General features: G+C 38.5%; 1 protein-coding gene across 1 annotated transcript; it reads right to left on the bottom strand.

Moving 5' to 3' along the window:
• Nucleotides 1-2,382: 2,382 nt before the first annotated feature.
• Nucleotides 2,383-4,026, bottom strand: LOC134619082 (uncharacterized). Its single transcript, XM_063464817.1, has 2 exons — nucleotides 3,912-4,026; nucleotides 2,383-3,660 (listed from the first exon to the last, which is right to left on the bottom strand). Exon 2 carries the CDS (start codon nucleotides 3,134-3,136, stop codon nucleotides 2,429-2,431), a length of 708 nt encoding a protein of 235 aa, XP_063320887.1. The 5' UTR covers nucleotides 3,137-3,660; nucleotides 3,912-4,026; the 3' UTR covers nucleotides 2,383-2,428.
• Between the last annotated feature and the right edge of the window lie 21,587 nt (nucleotides 4,027-25,613).

Genomic DNA, 25,613 nt, shown 5'->3' on the forward strand with positions numbered 1-25,613 from the left:
AAATCAAATTAGTGTACTCTGATCCACAGACATGGAGGTCTTAGGCCAGGGCTGCAGCAGGGACAATTCCTCAGTAACCTACAGCTTTTTCACCCCACCCCCATGAAAGTTACATGTTGATTATTCAAACAGCCTGCATGCATTTGTTTTGACTTTGTGCTTTTCGATGTCAAAAGAATTCAATGTGCTATTCATTTACAGACTTGTCCACATAATTATAACCTGTTAGATTATGTTTTTTCTTAAGCACTTTGATTTCTAACTCTGTAGTGGGTCATTAAATTATATCAGTAGAGAAATGTGGAAAACCAAGCCACTCATCAAATTGTCACTTTGCATTATCTGAGGCATTTATGCCCACATCAAATTTTCCATCAAATTCAGTCAAGGATGAACACCTGATCAGACAATACAATATTATTGCTACTTTAGTGTTCTGTTTGTGTACACTCTCTTATGTCTCACTCATGTATGATCGCATAATCAGCCAAAGAATAATGGAGTCATTCACAGAGCTTAAAGAATAATAGTCTCAATATGTTTCTATTGGTGTAATGTATAAGCTGAGAATGTGGAGAGTGTAGAACAGTAGGAAAGTCTGTCCTTGAATATGGAAATTTACAATTATCCCATGTGAGCTGCTAAAGCAAGTTAGGTCACGTTGTTCACCTTTAACCTGTAAACTCTGCAAAGAATAGTTTGCATTTGCTTACACTGGCTCATCTGTATTGGTCATTGCCATTCTGTGTAGCTCCTGCTTACAACTGTATTCAACGTTATTAGCCTTGTGATTAGTATTGCATGACCTGTACTCTCCCACTGAGAAACAGGTGAAACGATGCCATTATTTAGCAAATTACATTTATTCTTGGGGTGCCCAGAAAATGAAATAATATCTGCAGTTCTCTGAAGAGGAAGAAATGTAAGAGTTGAAAAAACAAGGTCGAGTTCTACAGTGAATCATCATACAACGCGAACTTTTGACCTGCAGAACGGGATTGGATTATGCCTAATTGATTTTACAGCTCAAGGGATAATCAAGACAAGCTAAGCGATAATGACTATTGACATCCTTATAAAGTTAACAACAAGTCAATACAGAGGTGCTTTTTGTTTAAACAATGAGGGCCAGGTAGTGTATGACTCATTCGGATCTAACTGACTGATTGAGTGTCTACTCATTTAGAGCAAACATAGCACGGTCTTTGACACATCACATTGGAAAACTTTATGACTTCAGTTTTTGGTACATTTTAAAATTCTATCAAATGCTCTAAAATGTTTAAGAATAAAATGTTAACAGCAAATGTAAATGCCAAAAGTAAGCCACTGAATGCAACTTGAAAGAACATTCCAATAAAATCCTAAATGTTTTTTTCCCCATGGCATTTCAGTATACTGCCAAGCACCAGTAGCTGGGAAACTACAGCTCGTTAAAGGAAAGAGGGGGAAAAAATGAAGAAATGAAAAGGATTCGGTCAGATTAGTATATTTATATAGCACATTTGAACACAACTGAGACTGTGTATATGTTGCACAACAAATAAAACTATCAATAAACAGTTAAAATATTTAAGTAGTTTGAGAAGAATAAAAATAACCACATAATGGATTAAAAAATGTGGGTGTATTAGTGGGAGGTGCTTAGGTAACAAAAGTGCACCAGGTGTGGTAGGCCTTTGTCCTGCTCAGGAAACGAGGTTGATTTACAGTTTTTCTCGATTGGTTTGGCTCATTTCTTGAAACCGAGATGACATTCTCAAAACCATAAGTTCATTTGGCCAAACAGTCTTACAGTGCTGCCCAACATTATAGCTCACTAGCAAAATCAAATATCTTTCCCCAAACTCTTCGTCCATGCTTCAAAAGCAGATTCCTTTCCCATATAAAAGGTCAGTACAGTCAAAATAGCACAGATCCTTCTCAATTGCCTTGGCACATGTGCATTCATTTAGTGCTTATGTCAGAATAACCTGGATGGTTTAGCACAACACCATGGATCCCCTGCAAAAGCTCATATCTCTCCCAAAAGAGTTTATCCATGTGTCAAAACTAAATATCCTTCCCATATAAATAGTCAATGCCCCCAAAATGCATTATACCTTTGGCATTGTTTAAGCACTGCAAGTCAAAATGCTTAGACGTTTTGTCACTGAGGCACAGGTCTAGCAACAGAATACCACTATGAATAAAACCAAAAGATTTTACAGTAAAATCAGCCTCCAATACACCACTCATACTCAAGGAAACTGTAAACATTTTTATTCGTACAAAGAAATGTTAACATTAGAGAACATACTGTGAAAAGAAAACATATACAGGATTCTGTAAATGTGAACAGTTATAAACAAAAAACAAAAAAAAACAAAAAAAACTCTAGCCTACCATACTGTAAATAAAGTTTCAGAACTATAGTACAGTAATATTTTCAGTGGTCGCCATTGTCACCCTCTCTTTCCTGGCCACCATCCTCATCCTCCTGGCCATCGACGCGCTGCTCTCTGTCAGGCCATAAATTCTCATCCACATCGCAACGGATATTTTCTCGTGCGATGCAGCGAGGGAAGAAACGGCGTGAATGTCTCAACCATCCCCTACATTGATCCCCTGTGATGTCCTCACATGCAGCATCCATTGCATGCAGCAGGGCCCTCTGGTCTTGAGCCTGATGCTCATACACCCTCCACCTCCAAGCTGAAAAAAACTCCTCAATTGGATTTAGGAAAGGAGAGTAAGGTGGAAGAAACTCCATTAGCATCCGGGGATGGGTGGTGAACCAGGTTCTGATGCGTGGGCCGCGGTGGAAGTTCACATTATCCCACACAATGACATAATGTGGTAGCTGAGGTCCTTCTACACCTCTCTCATTTTCTGGGATCAGATCAGTATAAAGGTGGTCCAAAAAATTGAGGAGCTTTTGTGTATTGTAGGGCCCTAAACTGGGAATGTGTGTGGCCACACCTCTTTCTGATATAGCGGCACACATTGTTATATTTGCTCCTCGCTGGCCTGGGACATCCACAGTGGCTCGGTGGCCAATGATGTTACGGCCACGCCTTCGACCTTTGGCCAGGTTGAAGCCAGCTTCATCAACGAACACTAGGATGTGAGGGGTTTCGTTGCCTTCTAATGCCATTATTCTCTACAATAGAATAGACATAAATCTAATCAGTCAAGTAGAGACAGATACTGCAGGGAGGATCTAAAGTACTGTACAAACAGGGAGTGGAAAACTGAAGACAATTTCTAGGCAAAATGCTCTAGTCACACAAAGCTGGATTCTGAAGGTGAAAAGGATAACGCAAAACAAAAAAACAGTGGTAACCATGTCTTACTGTAATAGTGTTACAATGATAGACAACCAGTAGTTGACTTACATGCACATACTGGTACCGCAGCCCTTTCACTCTGTCAGAGTTTCTCTCAAATGGTACCCTGTAAATCTGTTTCATGGTCATCTGATGTTTCTTCAATACCCGGTCTATTGTGGAGATGCTGATAGAGTTTATATTTTGGAACATTACATTGTCTAGCAGGATTGCATTACGAATCTGTCTCAGTGTGATGGCATTATTTGCAATGACCATGTTGCATATTTCTCGTTCTTGTTGTTCATTTAGAAGTTTTCTTCTGCCACCCACTTGAGGCTGTCGTCCAATCCTAGACATACAAGTCAAAGGTCAACACTGTAAATTTGTTACAAAATGAGTTACCAATGTAATTGTACTGCTGTCTTATGGTACTAGAAGTGTGATGCACTGCACAGTGACTGGAATACTATTCACAGTATTTTCTCCATTTTTTTGTCTTTGTCATTTTTATAGTATCATATAACATCACATGACGATATTACAGTACTCTAGGCCTACACACACACCAACACTGAATAGTTCACTAGCATAGTTCTGTACCTGTTTTCCCTGCGAAAGGTTTGGATGATGGAGGAGACTGTAGACCGAGGCACATTAGGCTGCACTCGGCGACCTGCCTCTGCCATTGTGAGGCGATGGTTTATAACGTGGTCAATAAGGGTGGCCCGGATTTCATCTGGGACATCATGGTGCCTCCATGCTCCTCGGCCTCTTCCCCCTATTCCTCCACACATTCTCACTCCTCCTCTTCCTCTTCTTCTTCCTCCTCTTCCTCGAGCAGGAAGTTGCTGTTGTACTTGGCGAGGTGCTTCCATGTTCACACTGCAAATGAAACTGGCCCCGGGCCAAGCTCTGTCTATATACTTTTGGCAGCAGTCATGATCATAGACAACACCTGTCAGGTATCTGAACAACCTGTTTGATTGGTCATCTGAGATGTGGGAAACTGCTCCTTCGTTAGTTCTAATTACACCTGATTGATTGTCAAGTACTGTCATAACTTTATCAAATGTTCCAAGATATTCTTTCATGGTATTATATCTTTGACTAATTTTGACAGTTGAACAGACAATTGTGCATATGATGACTTACACAATGAAACCATGCTGATATGTTTTGGAGTGAGTGACCATTTCACTGAAAAATCAACTAATCAGTTTAGATCGGCAAGATCTATTTATTTGGAAAATGTGCTAAATGTGGGCTCATTGTGCTAACTGTAGCTACTTGTACATAATCATTTGAAAAGAAGCACAGAGTCACTTGAGACATGTACTAAAGCATTTGCAATTTGATTAAACCAATGAAAAATGACATTCTGTTGTGAACAATTGCAAGGTGGTTTGGAGATTTGTCCATGTTATTTTGAGAATGTCATCTCGGTTTCAGGAAATGAGCCAAACCAATCGAGAAAAACTGTAACACAGTCCTCTAAGCCATGTGCAGTAAATGCATTATATGTAGTATAAGAGATACTTTGAGGTTTAATCAGTGACGAATGCGATGAGTGACTATAGCTGATTAACTTATGACTTGTGGGCTGTATGTTTTTCATAGAGGTATGTCATAAACTTTAAGGAAAAAACAAATTAAATAAAAACAAAATACACTGGTGTTAATGACGTACCTTTTGACTCTTTGTGTTTTATTTATACAGATCAATGTTAAAGCACTTCCTAAAAAGCCATACAAAAATTGCCATTTTTTGGAGCATTTCAAGCTGCTATACATGAAGACAACTATCATATCCCAAATTTTAATAACATGTACGCATTAGGTCTACAGTGACTATATAAATTGCTATTAATATAATAGCAATTAGTGGAAGGAAATTGCGATCTTGGACAACTTAAATGTATGTAAGTACAACTCCTCCATTTTCATATGCAAAAATATACAGTTAAGCCCATAATTATTCATACCCCTGCCAAATATTGACTTAAAGTTACTTTTGTTCAATAAGCAAGTTCTTTTTTGAGCAGAAATGACACAGGTGTCTCCCCAAAGATAATAAGACGATGTACAAGAGGCATCATTGTGGAAAAAAATATTTCTCAGGTTTTATTTATATTTTAGCAAAAAGTATCATGTCCAGAATTATTCATACCCTTCTCAATAATCAATAGAAAAAAGCCTTTATTGGCTATTACAGCAATCAAACGCTTCCTATAATTGCAGACCAGCTTTTTGCATGTCTCCACAGGCATTTTTGCCCATTCATCTTTAGCAATGAGCTCCAAATCTTTCAGGTTGGAGGGTCTTCTTGCCATCACTCTGATCTTTAACTCCCTCCACAGATTCTCAATTGGATTCAAGTCAGGACTCTGGCTAGGCCACTGCAAAACGTTAATGTTGTTGTCTGCTAACCATTTCTTCACCACGTTTGCTGTATGTTTTGGGTTATTGTCGTGCTAAAATGTCCACTGGTTCCCAAGGCCAAGTTTTTCTGCAGACTGCCTGATGTTGTTGTTGAGAATCTTCATGTATTGCTCTTTTTTCATGGTGCTGTTTACTGTGATTAGGTTCCATGGTGTATTGGCTGAAAAACACCCCCAAAGCATTAGGTTCCCACCACCATGTTTGACAGTGGGGATGGTGTTCTTTGGGTTGAAGGCTTCTCCATTTTTATGCCAAATGATCACAATGATGCCAACATCATTGTGACCAAATAATTCAATTTTTGTTTCATCTGACCATAACACTGAAGACCAGAAACCTTCTTCTTTGTCCAGATGAGCATTTGCAAAGGCCAAATGAGCTTTTGCATGCCTTAGAAGTGCCTGGAGAAGTGGCGTTTTCCTTGGTCTGCATCCGTGGAACCCAACAGTGTCCGTTGGACTGTCTGCCTTGAGACATCGCCACCAGCAGAGCCCAGATTCACCAGAATGGCCTTGGTGGTGATCCTTGGATTCTTTTTCACCTCTCTCACTAGTCTCCTGGCCAGCACAGGTTTCACTTTTGGCTTCCGACAACGTCCTCTGAGATTTTCCACAGTGCGGAACATCTTGTATTTTTTAATAATACTTTGCACTGTGGCCACTGGAACTTGAAAACATTTGGATATGGCCTTGTAGCCCATTCCTCACTTGTGAGCAGCCACAATGCACAGCTGCAGGTCCTCACTGAGTTCCTTTGTCTTAGCCATGAATGTCCACAGACCACCTGCAGCGAGCTGCTGTTTTTCACCTGTTGAGTTGATCAAAACAGCTATTTCCAATTAATCAGGGTAATTAGGATGCTTTAGAACAGCTTTGACTATTTGGAATCGATGGAACTTTGGATTTTCCCAGAGACTGTGACAGTTTGTGAAGGGTATGAATAATTCTGGACATGATACTTTTTGCTCAAATGTAAATAAAAGCTGAGAAATATTTTTTTTCCACAATGATGCGTCTTGTACATCATCTTATTATCTTTTGTGAGACGCCTGTGTCATTTCCAGTCAAAAAATAACTTGCTAGTTGAATAAAAGTAACTTTAAGTCAAAATTTGCCAGGGGTATGAATAATTTTGGGCTTAACTGTATATATATATTGTTGGTTGCAATTCTATTTAAAAATAGTTACGCAAATGGGATTGTGGGTGCTCCTTTCGGCTTAGAAAGGTTGTATTTAAGTGTTGGGTAATTATTGAACATATTTGTTGCATGAATGCAATTCATGTTTCTTAATGCTATGTGTGATTCTAATTGTTCTTTGTTTCCTTGTTGATTATTATCCACTAGAGGTTTTAACTGTTTCTGTTTTTCTTTTTTTTGTTTTCTGTGTCATTTAGACATTGTGTCAGTGACATTTTAACCCTGGTCTTGCTGTCCCTTGTAGATTTTCCTGGTAGCCGCCGGTGTGTTCACTGGGAGTAGTCAGGTTTGTGGTGGCACCAGGTGAGGTACCTGAATTGTTTGCAGTGGATTTTGGAGTGTGATCACAGAATTAGTGAATAGTAAATGAATAGTGCTCCACACTGTGCTGCGAAGTTTTAGTTAGACCAACATATCTATTTTTAATTAATTGATATTTTTTGCATAGTTAATAAAGCTGCTTGTAACAGCGCTTAAACTGGAGATAGTGTTTGTCTTATTTTAAATGAGGGGTCATTTCTTGGCAGGCCCTAGTTAGTTAACTGATCAGCAGCAAACACGCATACCTGCCATAGTCCTTCAGTCCTCCTGGTACCCCTCCCAGTTCTTCTCGCTCTCCAACTTGGCTCTCTCTCTCCTCTGTGTGTATGTGTGTGTATGTGTCTCTTACCATTCTCTCTTCTGTCCAGGAGCCTGCCCTGTTTTCCTCAAGGGGGATTTGTGCGTGCAAGTTGGAGAGAGAAGTCTATTTCGCTATCGAGTGGAATCTATCGGACCATCGGTTTGAATACTGTACATAGAGTCTGTGGATGTTTTCCCTTTTTTGAAAGACACTGCTAATAGTTTTTTCCCATCACTATAAAATAAACTCACTGAACTGCATTCTAAGTCTGCATTTAAGTCCTGCCTGCCCTCAGGGTATGACAGAACCTCTGTTTCGGTAGATAGTTTTGGTAGTTTGTTGGTTTGAAGTAGTCAGGTGTGTGTAAACACAATTCCAAGGAGGATAGATGCCAGCAATACTCTTAAATATGCAATAATTCCTCACCATCAATCTGGTAAAGGTTAAAAGTCTAATTTCAAGCAAGCTGACATCCATCATTCTACTGTGAGAAAGATTATTCACAAGTGAAGACAATCAAGACAGTTACCAGTCTTTTCCAGGAGTAAATAGACTGTGTAATGCTCAGAGGAAATGCAAAAAAAAAAAAGTATGGCTTGTTTAGGACTGCCAGGAGAAAGTCTTTCTCTCAGGACATCTCAGTATGGCTTGGGTTTTCACTGTTACATGCAAACAAGCCACAAGACCTCTGGATCAATGTCCAGTGAACAGAAGAGATCAAAGTGGAGATGCTTGTGTCATGTGAAGCTGTGTCCAGCAGAAAGGAGGTGGACCCAAATGCAGAACTTAAACACAAAAGATGAACTTAAGGCTTTATTGCTGGAAAAATTCTCCACAAACATAGGCTCAAAAAACAACCTAAACTTAGAAAAAATGGAAACTAGAAACAAAACACTGGGAACTGAAAACTCAAACACCAGGAAACTAGAAACGCAGGGAGCCTTATACACATGAGACGGTACGACACGACAAAGGGCAAAGGAAAACACAGGGTTTAAATATATGGAGGAGTAATGAGGGAATGGGGAAACAGGAAGGAGACACAGACAGGATTAATTAGACATAACGAGACAAGGAGAAGCAAAACTAGACACACTGATGTAGGACATGGGACTGTCCAAATAAAACAGGAAATGAGGCGAACACACAACACAACACAAGGAACACAAGATGGGCACAGAGACAAAACCTAAAGGCTAGAAAATCACTGAGGTGCAAAAGAATAACTAAAAAACATGAAATACAAAAGCCAAAACCATGACAAAGAATCAAAACAAAGAATAAACAAAACCTAACCACGGAGTCACCTGTCTCCGGACCTTGACAGCTTGTCTATAATTCACAGCACCAAATTTGATGAAAAACAATAACAGCATATCAGCAAACACCTCATACCAGCTGTCAGTTGTGGTGGGGGGAATAATTCGGGATTCTTTTTTTTAAATCATGTCACTGGAACATCTCGCAGTCATTGAGTTGACCATAAACTTCTATTCTAGAGTCAAATATGAGGCTCTGTCTGACAGCTCAAGATGGGCCAAAACTGAGTCATGAAAGAGGACAATGATCCTGAGCCGGCAGCAAATGTAGAACAGAACGGCTGAAAAATGGCTATTCCAATGGCTCAGTTAAAGTTCTGAACTCAACCTGGTTGAAATGCTGTGGCAACACCTCAAGGAGGCTGTGCATGTGTCTGTCCACCAGCAGCATTTTGAACCAGTTTCAATCCTTAAATTACTGTTGTGCTCAGTTCTATTGCAATAATCCACTAAGATTAAGAATAACATTATATGTTACATCAGTGCTTGATCACTGAAATCACTATTCCCTATAAAGTTAAGATTTTTAACCTCCTATTTAAACTTAATTTTTAACACATTTTGTAAAGAGGTACTGCTGTCCCTATGCAGAAACAACAGGGTTACTTGGCCACTTTTGACAATTACAAAGTGGATACAAATTGTTATATTAGATGCACCTGCACATGCTGTTGAAGATGGTGGTAATCAGTCTTAGCCAAGGCGGTTGCGATAGGACACACAGCAGGCCTAACAAAGACAGATTAGAACCTGCAGGGCACATCATTATAACCAGTGGATCTTTTCAGTCCTGCTTAAAGCTCTGAAATGTGAGTGCACATGGATCACTGCTGACAGTACAGAGATACCACACATATAGCACAGTGGACACACACGAGGTAATGTATATTTCTAAAACTCAAATGTGGAAGTGGTTAAAGCCAACGATAGCGTGTGCATTATGTGATCTCTTCTGGTATTCACACTATATGAAAATAAAATAATGGCTTACGGACACTTTATTAAATGTGTTACACATTCACCTGATATATTTCTGACAACAGTCAAACAGTGAGACTGAACACGTTACAGAATTGAATAAAGGCGTGGGCTTATTCACAAAACATTACGTCAATTCCTCCTTCAATACCCTTCATCTGAGATGAGCTCCAGTTTAAGATTCAGGTCATGAGCACTTGAACCAGCCTTTGGACAAGTCCACACATCCCTTGCATGCGCTTCTCTTTACCCTATTGACTGAGGATGAGTCTGTCACTGGATCCGGATTAAAGTCTTAAGACTATCTATAAAAGGGGGCCGGGCAATGAGAGGGACTTGTCAAAGATTTGTTTGCTGTCAGGGTCTTGTTAGAGCCAGGAAAAGGTACGGCTGCAGAATAGCAAAAGCTTCCATTTCTGTTTGTGCTCCAAAGTCACTTCAAGATCAAACCACTCTCTTGCCACAGTAATAATGAAAATCAGGCTCTTAATTAATCATTAGCATCCTGTCATTATAATAATAAGTCAAAAAGCTAGTGCCACCAGGGGCTTTCTATCAAATCTTTAAAACCAATAAGTTCCAATTTAGGTGCCCCATGCCAGATGTTCCATGTGCCAGTCTTACGCAATTCCCAATTCCCAACACTGAGGTCTGAGAACATTTGAAAATTAAAACCAAATAAGATGGCTATGTTTTCTGGTAAACAGAGTGTTACTGCATAAACGTCCTGTGTATATGCATCCCACTGATAAGACACACGCACTGTTTGTCTGCTATTTAAACTCAAATAGGCCTAAAACTTGTGTGGGTGCAATTCGCTAAGGGGTATGTGTGGTAGCTAGCATAAATGTCTAGTGAAAAATCAAGGATGCCCAGAAGTCATGAAATCTATTTGCTATCCATTCCCCTCTTTATATAACGCCTAATCTCTTTTAAAAGCAATTAGAAATTACATCTACTCTGTTTGCCTTGATAAGAGATCAAACGTTACCTGCATCTCTGTGCAAACAAAATGCTAATGAAAGGCCACCCAGCTGGCTGCATACTGGGCAAGTACGCCTCTGGAACTCACATGCAGATTACCTGCCCGTCGACCTGTTCCTAATTATTATTCATGTTTACAAACTTTCATCTCTTGGGACGGGCTGCAGAATCAGCTGCATACGAGATGAGCAAACAGAGGCTGCAGCAGCACACGGGAGTGGACATGAATTTATTCATGGCGAAAAGAGTCCATCCGTGCAAGGGCCCCTGCATCTCCTTTCCACCTCCCCAGAGAGCAGACATTTATGAAGACATTCCCTCAAAATCATAATAACAGCATTACCATTCCAAGCAGCCACTACCTACGTCATGACCGCATTTGTTGCTCTGCCAAGCCTGCAACACAACAGCCCAAACTTACCAACCTACCACTACCCCCATTTCCTGTATCGGTGAGGGAGAGTTCAGTGTCTGCATTTCCCTTGGGATGTGTGGTAAGACGCTTAGCAGCACATTTTACACCCACTCTTCACCCAGAGTGCCTCCATCCACCACCCGCGATGAGGGGAATAGCCACCTGACGTGCAGCTATGGCACAGCAATCTTGTGGGAGAAAAAGGTTAAATCGTTAAAACACACACACACACACACACAATCCCAGTCCCAGTGGACCTCTCACTCTCTCAGACACACATTGGGCACACATGGAAAGGTGTAAAAACAAATAATGGATGGATTTACACTAACAGGGAGAAATACGTGGAATTGGAACCGAGTTTTGTGGTGCTTTTTGTGTTTTTTATATCAAAAGATAAATTTTATGTAATGCATAAATTTCCACTTGTCACACACTAAACTATTTGTGTTTGTGGCTTCCAATCTGACTCACATGTCAGCAGTTAAAGATGCGTATGTGGGTTTTTTTGGTTTTGTTTTTTGCTACATTTCAGGTGTCTTTGAATTCAGCTCAGTTTAATAAGCACATAGACAATGTCAGTGGCTTCATAACTGATGGCAGCTGTATGTGCTGTCAGCGTTGTGTCAGTTAGTTCTATCAAAACATAAGCTCGGTCCACAATTACTGCCTGCTGTCAATGCTTGATGAAGCATTAAGACAAGAGAACAAGTTGTCAGCCTGAAGCTTACACAGCTCAGATATTGTCTACATGACATGAAATACATGACGCCTGCCTTTGCCTCCTCCATAAATTGCCATACAGACCACACATTCTGATATAAAAAAAAACAATAAAAGAAAAGAACATTTTGTTTGACAAATTAATTAACAATTGTGTTGTTCTATGTTAAATATATGCTGCTTCTGTACTATGTGATCCAGTCAAAATCTGAAGGCTTGACTCATCACTGTGTTATCCTACAAAGACTGAAAAAGTCTTACACACCAAGGGCAAATGATTTTTGTTTGTACCAGCTATTAGCTAAATGGGTGATTAATGTACTAATGAATCATTAGAAGAGATCATTCCGGGTTAGTGTATGCCATCTCATGAAGTAATTGAGCTAAATTAAGCCAATCACCGTAGGGCTTGCCTTTTCTTGTTCCCCGTGTCTGACCACTGTCTGTCTGACTTCCAGCCAGCAGCTGAAGCTGTCCAGTAAGGCACCACCACAGGGTCAGGAAGAGCGGATGAAAACCCCAAGAGATGAGTGGGAAATGAAGGGAGCAATGAGAGTGTCCAAAATAATCCTATGCTCCCAAAACAAATTGGCTTTCGTCTCCAGTCTAAGTGCTGCAAGAAAGTACCGCTGGGAAAAGAATCAATTCCACCTGACCTTCTAACTTAATCACCAATCTCTCCACTGGTACTCTGTTGAGACCTCCAGGACTGTGAGATGTTACAGAGGGCAAGGCCTCTGGTGGGCCAAATGTCACTGGAGAAAGCTCCAGTAAGCATTTTTGATTCATTTAAACGCATGATGTTTACTGTTTTCCAGTCAGAATTTTATCCACTACTCATATTAAGGTCTTGAATGTCATGCACATGTAGACATGGACAGTGGAAAACTCTTAGGCTTGCTGTCGTTGCATTCCACATGGTTGACCACAATATATTGCTAGATGCACTGGAAACATGAGCGAGACTTTCTGGAACCCAGCTGGACTATGCTGAACTCTAAGTGATCGATAAGAACTTTATGTGGATTTACATTGTCATTAAATTAAGCTCTTTGTCAAGGATATGGTGCTATTTATGATATATATTGATTTTTTTGAAAGATGTTATTGAACAAAACATATCTTGATTCCTTCCTTCCATATCATAATAACCGAAAAGGCAGTATATTTACCATAATATCTCTTCATGTTAATAAACTGTGAAGATGTAAAAGCATAAATGTTAATGGAAATTATTCATATAAACATATAGTGCTTACCTGGCAAAAAAGTGCTGTCTATTTACATTTAAATTTTTAATTATGAGAAGATTTACTAAGAAATGCTAATGATGAAATTAAGTGATTTATAACACACGGCATTAAATGTTCTTTTAAAATTTACACATAAGCCTATTTTATATTTCTTTATCTTACTATGATACACAAAATATCTGTTTGTTTTCCCCTCCCTGATCAGGAGCTGAATAACCAGACTGATACAAAGTGACCCATTTGTAATATTTATACACCTATAACACTAAATAAAAACACTGTATCAACAAAACACATTCTTTGATGCCAATGCAGATGAAACATGGTCCTGGCTAAACTTCAGTGTTCTGTTAGTCGTTTTAAAAACAATTCCATAAAAAATTACATGTTACACCTCAAGGAAATGTTACGCTTGAGAGCAATATTGCCTGGATTGACATGTCTGATCTGGAGACTGACAGGGACAACACAAGCCATGAGAGTCACTAATGGGTGAATGTGTGTCACACACAGTTTGTTTTCATGTTTTCACTTTTGATAAAATAACTAATTTTAATTTTAATCAGGAGTTTTCAGTGGAGAAGGCAATTCATACAACTCAGACAGTGTTGCTGTCCATTAACTTTTTAAATCAGTTTGGAATACATTGCTTTTCTTTCTCATAATTGTACTAAGAAACCTTACAGGTATTCAAATATACATTAAGAGAGCAAATGTGTTTATTCCTTTGTTTTTTTCTATTGTAAAGCAATGTGTATGTAATTTTCCTAAATGTATTACTTTTTAAAATTCCCAAAAGCTAACATGGGCTGTAAGCTTATGTATCAACTTTATGCCTAAAACCCCTTTGCTAACTACTAGACTACTGTATATAAGTTAATTTATATAAGTTATTAAAATCATCCACTCTAACTTTTATCTAGTATATATAGTGTGATCTATAGCAGAGAATAGTCCCTCTGCTCCACTCAACCTTTCATAGCTGTAAGGCCTTGGTTCTAAGCTAAGTGGGAAAGACCCTAACACAGTTCTCTAGGCTTTAGTTAACCTCTAATGCAAATACACAGTCTGTGATCTCTGCAGTCTGTGATCTCTTCCTTCATATCTTCCTGGATACATTCCCAGCCTCTCTGCCAGTTTCATTTTCCCACACTGCTCCCTTCACATCACCATATTTGAACTGAAAATGTAGTTTTAATTGTAATTACATTCATAAGTGCTTTAACCCCTCTTGGACTGGGCTAGTCGCTAATATTCTATACTTACGTCTCCAATCAAATAGTTATATATTTGTTTTATCAAAAACATTTTTGTACCCTGTTTTAATTTTTAGTTTGCATATCTGCATGTTTACTGTAAAATTACTGTTTACAATTCAAATGTCTAATACAGTTGTTAACTTAGATGGCATAAGGGCATAGGATGTTTAACTTCTTTGTATTATTGTGAAGCACTTTGGTGTACCTTTGGTTTTTAAATGTGCTATACAAGTAAAACTGTATTGTATTGTACTGTATTGTACTTTTGTAAATCACCTTCAATCAAGACTTTCTTTTACATATGTTGTTCTGCTCAGCAAAACCCAGTCATGCCAGAGAATTATGCACCAGTAAACGGCATCTGCTCATGTACAATCAGTCAAAGCTACATAAAGGTCAATGCAGGAAGCAAAGTAGGCACTGATTTGACAGCATAACTGTAATGTGAGTCACAATTCTTCATGCATTTTACACTAACCTCCAGTTAAAGCCCATTTATACCCCCAGTATATAGCTAAGTGTAGGATGGTCTGGCTTTCTAACTGGGATGTCAAGCTAACAATTAAAACCAAGAAATCACTGATTTTGTGTCATTTTTGGGGTTGTTGGTTATACTACTAATTTCATTATTCAGCATGTAAAAATATGATAAATTATTCTGTCTCTTCATCATTTCTGCATATTAAGGCATTTTAATGCATTTTAATATATTCCTTCTCTGTTCTGTCTGGTAATCCAATATACTTTATAGTTAGCCCTACCTACTTGTGCAGAAGCTTCTCCAGGTGCCCTTCATTGAAGGATATGGGAAAATAGCCTGTCTTCTGCTTGCTGATAAGCACACCCAGGCACAGGTTGGCCTCTTGAGACCATACTGCCTTTCTCCACAACACACGAGCAATAGTTTGCCCTGCAGAAGGTCAGTGAGAGAGAAAGCTGTTTCTGCCTGCCTGGGGATCTCGATGTAGGAGACTCAATGACCTGACACCACAGACCACTGGGCTGCAGAAGTTAAAGAAGTAAATTATGTATGATCTAGTTTGCAGACAGCAAATTTATCCTTGATACACTTGAGAACATGGGATGTATAATGAAAGGACAGGACTTGTTAAGTCAAACATATGGTCAAAGAAGTGAAGGAATGCTGTCCATGGCTTCCCACTACATTTCACAAGTCAATATTTGCTGGATGTATTGGTTTCAGTAAATACCGCAGTCCACACATGGTGCTCATTCCAGCAGAGACTGGGAATAGAGTTCTCAACCAGCTGCACAGTATGAAATTTGTTGTGTCCCAGTAATGACACAACACAAAGCTGGGCGGGTGGTAATAAAGATTCTCTTTCTGCAGAGATGCCTCATATCCTCACTCTCCCTCACCCTTAATTTATTCCCCGCGGTGCTATGAGTGATTTTGTCTGCTCTTTCCCTTATATTAAACATCACACACTATTAGCTCTCAATAATCATTTGCTGCCACCCAGGACACAATGATTTCCCATGACACATAAAACTGCAATAACGTCAACTCGGTTTCAGAAATAATATTGCCAACATTCTTTTTTATGTGTCTCCCCCGGCTGGAGAAAATACCTCCGTATGACTCGCCCACTCTCATACAGAGAAAAGACAAACCATTTGTAACTTTCAAAAGTTACAAAAATCTAGTTTCTGCACATTTCTCAAAAAATCCATATCTCAGTTCCAAAAGAAAAAGAAATATTTCAAGAGTGAAAATAGGCTACATGCTGAGAGAGACAGATGGCGTATATGCTGTGTGCAGCATTCGGCATGCCCTCACCATAAATAACCACACAAAAAGCCACGCAAAATTGCATTACAAAATAAAATTTCTGAAAATCTATTGTGCAGCATTGCAGTGTCTATGCTTTAAAGTTTACAAATATACATCCTCTGAATGGAGAGACTCTGGAGCTGTAAAATCCTCTTTTTGATGGCAATAATGAGTAACCTTTGTCAGACCTTGGTATGAAATCACAGGGGTGGCTCACTGTGTTCACATTCTGTGTCAAGTGCATATTGGGTGAGTTAAAGAGCAAAATTAAATTAGATGTCAAAATAGGAAGAAATAGTTGGAACCTATTAAACAGGGGCTGGTCAGGGTGCTCATTTCACATTTCTCCAGGCTCACACTGTGGATCCACCATGAATTGTAATCAACTGAAAGTTCTCAGTCAGTCTGGGTAAGAAAGGTCCATAAGAGCTACTGACTGAGCAGAATGACAAATTCCATCAAATGTTAGGTTTCAGATAAGCTGTTAGTACAGTGACCTAGCAAACTGTGGAAAGTAAGAAACTTGATGACTTCCACTGTCTTTGAATGACTTTCAAAGGAAAGATTTTCAGAGAAACAATATGTTATAAAACCGTGTATATAATGCTTTGCCAAAACATTTTTTCCTTTTTTACCAAATAACAACACTCATCTGCCTATAAACTTCATCTCAGATTATTTTTATTTATTTATGGAAAAAGTATCCAACATGTCCCAAGAAATAAAATAAATCTCCAAAAAATGATGTTTTAGCTAATGAACCATCCGAGGGGACTTCCTAAAGGTAAATTCCTCCTTCCAATTTTACTTACTCAAAGCACATCATGATAATATTGGCATCATGCTAAAAGATTTTAGCATTCACTTTTTCTTTAAAACAAACAAAAAACAACCCATATATTTACTGAGATTCTGTATTTTGCTTCAAAGCATAGTGGTCTCTGTAGTAATTACGCTTTTGCTCAATCAGACTTTTGTCTATGCTTCAGTAGATGGCGCACAAGGTCACTTTGAGTCTCATGGTTGGCCAGGCAAAGCACATACTTGATGATCTTCCTGCAGGTCGTCAGCTCTGCTCCCGAGGTTGTTATTGTTCTTTGGCAACTTACTTTGTTTCATTACCCAGTGGAATAAATTGGGTAACTACGTGATGACTCTTCGCTCAAGTATTTTTCTTATTAAAGAACATTGTACTTAAGTTTGCCTAATTTGAAAATCATTCGAATTGTCAACAGCATCAAGGCAGATAATGGTCAAGCATTTCTGGTGCTAATGCTTAACCATTCCACCAAAATGAGATTTCAAATTGTACACCATTATCAAGGAGTCAGATCCCATTACCTCCACAGAGATGTGTTGCACTCATGCATTTTGATGGTACTCCCACATAATGGAGAGAGTCAAGAAGCACTAAATTGTTATCTGCACTTTCGGTAGGCAAACTGTATTACCTTTCCATTTCAAAGAAAATTTCACTACTGGCTCAGGTTTCACTGGCAAGCGGGTCCAGTGACTTAACCAGACTTGATCACAGAGGACAAGAAGCTTTACAAAGCCGCAGCTCACGTTGCTCTGTGTCAGCATCGTTCAGTAGAAAATAAAGGCATCCTCCACTCTGTCAAATTCCTGCAGTAACTTAGTAGGAGACTTCAGCTTGTGAGGAATGAAAGTTGAGGAGGAGGTGAAAGCAAAACATTCATTTGTGAGTCAGCCTAAAGCACATGCAGAGCTCAGACTGAGTCCTCGGTAAAACCTCACTTTAAACTTTTTTTCCTCTGGTATACCAGTGCCATTGCATGAAGCATGTCTGTCACTTCCCTTAATAATTCCGAAGTAAAAAACTGGAGAATACTAATTCACAAAGCAGCAAAAAACATCATTGTGTTCTTTTAGTAGAAGAAATTGTATTTTTATTTCCTTAACACAATATTTTTGCACATGTATTACAGGTAATAAAGTTATAAAACCTGGTATCCAAATACTACAATTGACCTTCAATTCTTGACACGTTGATGACCTGATACAACTTCCTTTGTTTTTCTTAAAATGGGCTAGTTTGCACAGACACCACATATTCTGACATATTCTTCAGTTAGTGCAAGAACTGGAAACATGCTCCATCCTGTCAGCATTCCACAGTTCTGCAGAAACTCTTCTGGAAAATTCCTGACTGAAAAGAAAGCAGAAGAAAAACGCGGGAGGAGAATCGGAACAGACGTCAAGAGAAACTAAAGGCATTTTTAAAATCCTTGACTAACTGTAAAATAAATCTTTCATTGTTGGATAAATCCACATCAGCTTTATTCTGAGAAAATCTGTGTAGACTTGCTTCAGGTCATAACAGAATACAAAACCCGTCCCGAGGAAGTAGGGTTATCCCAGAAGAGACATCCAAATGTCATGAATCTACATAGCATATAGGAGATTACCAGATAAATTCCCATTAATTTTGAGCTTCACAACAACTGAATAAAAAATGCCAAGAATGAATATTTATCGGAAAAAAATTGCTTTCAATCTGATCCCAAATCCAGAATACTTTTTTTATCTACATGTAAAACAGGACATATTCTGGCTGTGTATACTTTCAGTGGAATAAACAGGTCCGTGTAGAGTTATACATCTGACATCGCTGTTGCCCTCTTCTCGTCTAAAGAGCTTGGCCTATGAAGAGAAATCAGCATTAGATGTTGATACATAATTTAGCTTCTCAGCTGTGTTATCCAACCTTTGCCACCAAATAAATATGTAAAGGCAGTGGCTGTGGGTCTTATTTTCAAAAGTCAGAAATTCATTCTCCTCATATTCTATTCAGATAAGCAGTGGGTAAAAAATGAACAATAACCAGATTACAAACCCTCAGCTTACTTCCATCTGACTTCTGTAATAATGGAGTAATAGTCTTAAGGGTGAAATTAACCAACCTCTGTGTTTAGGGCAATGCTGATGTTAGAAAAATTAACTTGATGATATTTTAAGTATCTTTTTATGTGTTCTTTTCAAGGTAGAACAATATTTACACCCATCATAACGACTTTGGTCAAAAAGCTGGTCATTTATTGAAATTTAGTATTCTAAATTATAAGTGTGAGCACTGTAAATAGACATATAAAAGGTGAAATCAACATATGCACACACTTAGATAGTACACAAAGATACACAACACACCTGCAATGTGCATCTCGCATATGCACTTGGCACATTTTGTTCAGCCTTTCAGCCTACATGGACTGTAATTTCCCAGAAAAACGTTCTGAATGAAAACCTTGTGTCACACATTCATAACAATTCACGCCTCTTCTCATGGGAACCAAATATTATACCTGTTCGTCACGCAACAAACACATTATTTTTGCCTGATCAGTTTTCATTGCTTTGATTTTTAAATACTGTACAAGTTTTTTCAAGCCATGTGTCATTCTGTGATGAAACAATAGACAACTGAAAAATGAATAATTTGGTAGCCCTGGAGAAATAGGAGTCAAGTTTTTCTGCTGAAACAACATGACACGGCAAGCATAGCCCTGCTGATCGTCTACTGATAATGAATTTGCATTATAATATAGACTGGAAATAATTATCAATGTTGATTATTGTGACTTGTTAGTTTGGCTCTTGCAATTACACATTTAAGTAAATCAAAGTCAGTGGTTTGATTTACCACACAATACCCACAATGCCTTAGCAGCTTTAACCCAGCTTTAATTAACAAATGATCTCTAGGAGAAGAGTTTCTTTCTTAGTAATAACAGCACCTTCCCACACAAACAAACCTCTTCCAGCAACATCATGCACCACATACCATAAGAGGTTCTTAGGAGCAAGTTAAGACTAAAACATGTCGATACATATGGTATAATAAAAACAGTCATACTCATGATTCTATTGGGTTGTTTTATAATTATATCAAAGTGCTAACTGAGCCTATAAATAGCCTATCATGATTATTAAATAACTAATAAATAGTAACAAATTAAAAAAGATCCAAGAATCATAAGTGAGTTTTTGTTCACCTTTCTGACAGTTATTATTGGTCAACAGTATCACTTTTTTATTTTCTGACTGTTACCAGTGATGTTGCCTTGGATTATCTGGTAACTCCTTGACTTTGAGGAAAACAACTCTATGAAAGGTGATTTAAGCTTCGACAGCTTAAAAGCTGCCCAGGTCCACCAATCCTTTGAGAGATTAGGTGCTTCAGAAAAGCAGCGGGAGTGTTGTTGTTTTGTGAGGATTATAACTGCTCCTGAGCTTTACAAAAACATCTTACTCAGTTGTCAGCTTTGGTTATAATTTTTTTCTAATACTCCTTTAAATTAATTTTACAGTAACTGATTGTTCTCAGTACAGTCAGAGTTTAAAGACCAGATCTACACACTGTAACAGTGTCAAGTTCAAAAGATAGCAAAGACATGAGATATGTCTGACTAACCACCTTGTTTCCTAGTCTAGTAACCTATCATTGAGACCCAAGGCAGTCCAATACTAAGTCTTTTAATTCTCAAAGCCATCATGTATGTCCCTTTGCACATGCACAGTTCACAACAAGACATATACGAAAATCAACCTGAAAGTAAAACAGGAAGTAACCAAAATACAGAGAAGATTGAATCATAAAGCCATACTATAACACCTCACATGAAGACAGAGACAAGACACACAAAAGGCAGGAGGAAGTGAGAAACTAGAAAAATAAAGGACCATAATAAAACCAATAAATATACAAGGGCCATGGCAGGTACTTGGTGGGGATAATGCAGCTTGAGATTCTATGTAAAAGACTACAGAAGTTACTGTAATTTTGCCATTTTCCCATATGTGTCTTTATAATAATTCACAGGAACATTTTCTCACATATTATCCCGCTGTTTATGGGGAAGCTATAAATACCCTCAGCTGACAATACACAGTGAGTTTTGGGAACTGCCTGGCATTACTTGCCGTCTCGCATTATATTCAGGTCAGTTCTGCTGGAATTTTTTTGTATTGCTTTACAATCACACCTCCTCCATATTTCACAGAAATAGTGTGAAATATGCCATTGAGAAATTAGTAGCTACAATGGCATCACTTATGCTTTTTTTTAACCACAAACGAGTGTTGAAGTCTATACTAGCACTGTGCCAGTGAAAACCTGCCAACATAATCAAATGTTTGAAATTTTCATAATACTGTGCAAGTAGTTTTGATCACAGCAGGGTGACTAGTAGCTACTGTTGCAGAAAAAAATTCAGCATCTAAAATATATCAAATCTCACATATCAGTCTGCACATTATACTTTTGAGAAATCTGAGCAATACGAGCAATACGACTTTTTTTAACTACTGAAATAAAAATCTTGTTATGTTTTTGTTAAATTTGGGACCCTTTTGGGACCTTTGATTTCCACTGTTTTTAGTCCCTCTGCTAATATTCATTTTGTTCTGTGGAACTGCTTTTTTGTTGTACATATCACATTACATTCTCCTTTTTTTTCCACTTGTCAAATGAAAACTTGTTTACTGCTCTTTTGAGAAAATCACAAATATGTTGTTAGTGTGTTTGTTGGAGAAAACACTTTCGGTCCATTTCTGTTTGTGTTTTTTTTTTTTTTTAACAAAGAGGAAATCGGTGCAGTGTACAATCAGTCACACCTTTCTCACTTTTTCTATGGATTCTTTTGTCTCTGGATTAACTTCTGACTTTAGAGAATGAGAAATCTAAATTGGCTCTCAGTGACCTCTTTGAGTCCCCTTAGACAGTGTATTGACTTTTTACACCAAGGTAACCAAACCCAGTGCTCTAAGGTTAGCAGGAAAAGACAAAATCAATTTAAGGGTGAATCTGTGCATCTGAAAACAAGGATTCAGGAAATACACCTTGAATAACCTTTACTTTATTTATCTGAGTTGGGAATTTAGGTCTCAAGTTACATCTAAAATGAAGAATGAAGCTTCACATGAATTTTATCTCCACATTAGTCAGACAGCAAACTTAAGCTGTGGGTATAGAGCACAATTATATACATGATACACAGACAGTCTCACAGTCACAAACAAACAATCACAGAGTCCCCCTTTTGGAAGACAAAGTTCTGGCAGTGCTATTTGACCCAAAAGCTCCATGTCTGTTGTGTGACCAGTTTAACTAATGGACTAGATAATCAAAGGGTGTTGGTCACGTCAGTCTCACCTTTTGTCAATAAATGAGTGTTGACCTCTCAACTATGCCTGTCCCCAATCTCCTCCCACAACACACGGAAGCTCTATACGCTCTCATTCAAAACAAAGCAGGAGTAATCGGCACCTTCAGCCTACTGGAATGTTCCCAATTTCTATAGAGAGGCTTAGTGAAAAAACAGACAGGTACGCTGACAAGAAAACAAGCCCAGACTCATTCGCTGGTGAGGCTGCGGTGCAGTGTAAAAACTGGGAGTGTTTGAGAAGCTTTTTTATTTGTGGCCTCAATGTAAGTAAGCACATTTGACAGAAAAATGCACTCACAGAAGTAATGAAATAATGCCTTTATTACAAGAAGAATTGAAACAATTTTCCACAGTTAGGAATTGCTTAGCGTCTGTGGTGTCTTGTACTATACTGCGGTTATGGCAACGACTGGCCATTTATGCTCCAGTAATATTTGGATAAGTCACAATGTTGCAGCAAAAGAGAAGCATTTTAACGATTCCCGCTGCGATGCCATCCCTCCACAGTTATTAGAGCGCGTTCCATGTCAGTGAGAGAAGTGCATAAATACGGGGTGCTGACAGACCCCCTGTCTCACACATGAATGGAAGAATTATCCAGCTTCCACCTACCCCAAGAGATTCATTTTGGGACACAAGTTTTTGCATGTAGCACACAGTGCTCCAATTAAGAATTATTTTGAACCATTTACAAGCATATGCAGTCAGCTGGAAGGAGACACTCAGTGGCACTTTGCACTCCCCTAATAATATTATGAGTGTTGTAAAAACTACAATACCAGATATCCTTCTAAAATGTAGTGGAAGTGGAAGTAAAAGCATATCAGTAACATAAAATTAAAAAAAAAAACTCTGGGGGAGCACAAGTACTTCTTTTCTTCCTTTTTACTTGTCTTCAGTAACACAGGTTTCATTGCTTAGCAAAAGCTTTGTTCAGCTGCTTGCTGATATTGTTGGCTCATTCACGTTATGTACTTGTGATAAAATGCCATGACCCAGGAAGCTTCAGAACTACACATATCTAGATATAAAAAAGACTCACTAAGTAAAAATCTCACCTCTTGTAGGCAGCTGGCATCAGAGAGTACTGAATTTGCCTGAAACTGTTTCCATTTGGCCTCTCATCAATGTTATTTTTCAGCAATTTTTAAAAACTTAAAGTGTTGGACATTCAAGGTAATTGCATGTCTTGGCTGCCGGGGATAGCTTAAATTACAAATTTGATTATTATTCAGACTTTATTTATTTATTTAGTTTACAGTGACAGTGATTCTCAATAAGACCTAATCACATTGCACCATATTTGTCTAGCGCTCACACAAATCATATTCACTGAGAGCCTTTGTTATTTTCAGCCCATTCACACAGCCCATTTGTATTCTGGGTGTGACATTTCGAATCTGCATCCAAACGGGGAATGAAATATTTATGCTGCAAAATGATGGCACTCTTCATTGTCAATTTGCTTGAACATAAAAGTGCATTAGAAGGTGGGTGCATTCTTGCCCAGGCAAATCAGAACAGAATCAGCCAATGAGGCATCGAAGAGAGAAAGACAGAGGGGAGTATCAAGGTAGAAGGAGACAACCTCTGGGCAGCCTCAGGCTATAGAGCCTGCAGACACAGCCAACACCCAGGAATCTCACGCAAATACATTCAAACTGCAACATGTGTCAAAGGCCTCTAAAGCGAGAACCAATACTTAAAAATTAATAGTGCTTTTGTTTTTTTATGCAAATATTATTTAGGTTTATCTCGGTGTGAGTAAAAATGGTGGCACATGCAATAAAGCAGATTCATAATGCAATGTTTTTGATACTACATTCATAAATAAATATTAAGCATCTGCACCAGATGTGATATGTCTACAATATGTAACATTTCCATATGTCATCAGTCAACACATTTCTAGATTGTTATACATGTCATACATTGCATCATTGCATTTTACTGCACATACAAATTAGACAGACAGACAGACAGACAGACAGACAGACAGACAGACAGACAGACAGACAGATAGATAGATAGATAGATAGATAGATAGATAGATAGATAGATAGATAGATAGATAGATAGATAGATATTGGCATGCCCATGTGGCATTGCAGAGACTTTCTAAATACTGTGCTGGTGCTCTCACATTCCTCACAGTGACGTGTTACAATGGAGCCATCGCTCTATGTTGTGCCTCCAGGGACTGCAGTGCACTGAAATACAGCACCTTTTTATTCAACAAATCTCTGTCATAAGGGTCAATGCTCACCCAACAACATCTCTGAATGACTGTGTTTTGTTGCCAGTAACCTTGCTTGTTCGGTGGAGGTGCAGCGTTTTTGAATTCTCTGGAGTGAATGCACCGTTGACCAACTTGTTAAGTTTGAGGTATGCCACACACTGGGACATAAAATACCAGTTTAAGGTTAAAAGAACAGCATTTCAATCATGTTCTTTGCAATGAAAAGAATTGGGATATTTTGGGATATCATAGCATCAATATGCTTAACAAACCATGAGACAATAAAACTTGGTAAACTAAAATTATGTAAGAGCAGATGTGATATGAAGCGCCACATTACTTAGGAGCAGTCAAATCAACTCAGCAGGCAGTACACTTCTTAGAATACTTCATAGGACAAATATGTGTTGTGAAAGTGGATTTTCGTGGATAGGAGGTGTTGTTTAACATCAGGGCTTTTGATTTCTTCTGAGGCAGCTTGCCCAAAAACAGCACCCTCTTTTATCAGAGACTTCAAGGAGACATCAGTTGATGTGTTTGATGCATGCTGATACATGCTGCCAGTCTGGTAAAGTTTGACTGTGCAAACGGAAGAAATTGTTTTTTTGTTTCTTTGTCTTTTTCTCTCTTTTGTTTATGCGCATCAACATTTTTAACTAAACAGCATTATCCCTTCTAACAATTGACCGTTTGCTCTGATATAACCAACAGAGCTAAGAAATCCTCCTGCAAAGTCTTTCTCTGCGTGTTTAGTAAGCCAGCCACAGGGTCTCTTTCAAAAACGGTATGTTTTTAGAGGCTCGTTTTTCAGCTGTCACCTTCCAGTGGTCCAAAAGATTACCCTGAACGAGTCACTCTGTCCAGAGCTATCTGGCCCACACCGAACACAAAGG

This window comes from Pelmatolapia mariae, linkage group LG20, assembly GCF_036321145.2.
Source record: "Pelmatolapia mariae isolate MD_Pm_ZW linkage group LG20, Pm_UMD_F_2, whole genome shotgun sequence".
NCBI classification, from domain to species: domain Eukaryota; kingdom Metazoa; phylum Chordata; class Actinopteri; order Cichliformes; family Cichlidae; genus Pelmatolapia; species Pelmatolapia mariae.

Coding starts and splice junctions, on each gene's coding strand:
- LOC134619082 (XM_063464817.1), bottom strand. CDS start 3,136: ATGGCATTAGAAGGCAACGAAACCCCTCACATCCTAGTGTTCGTTGAT.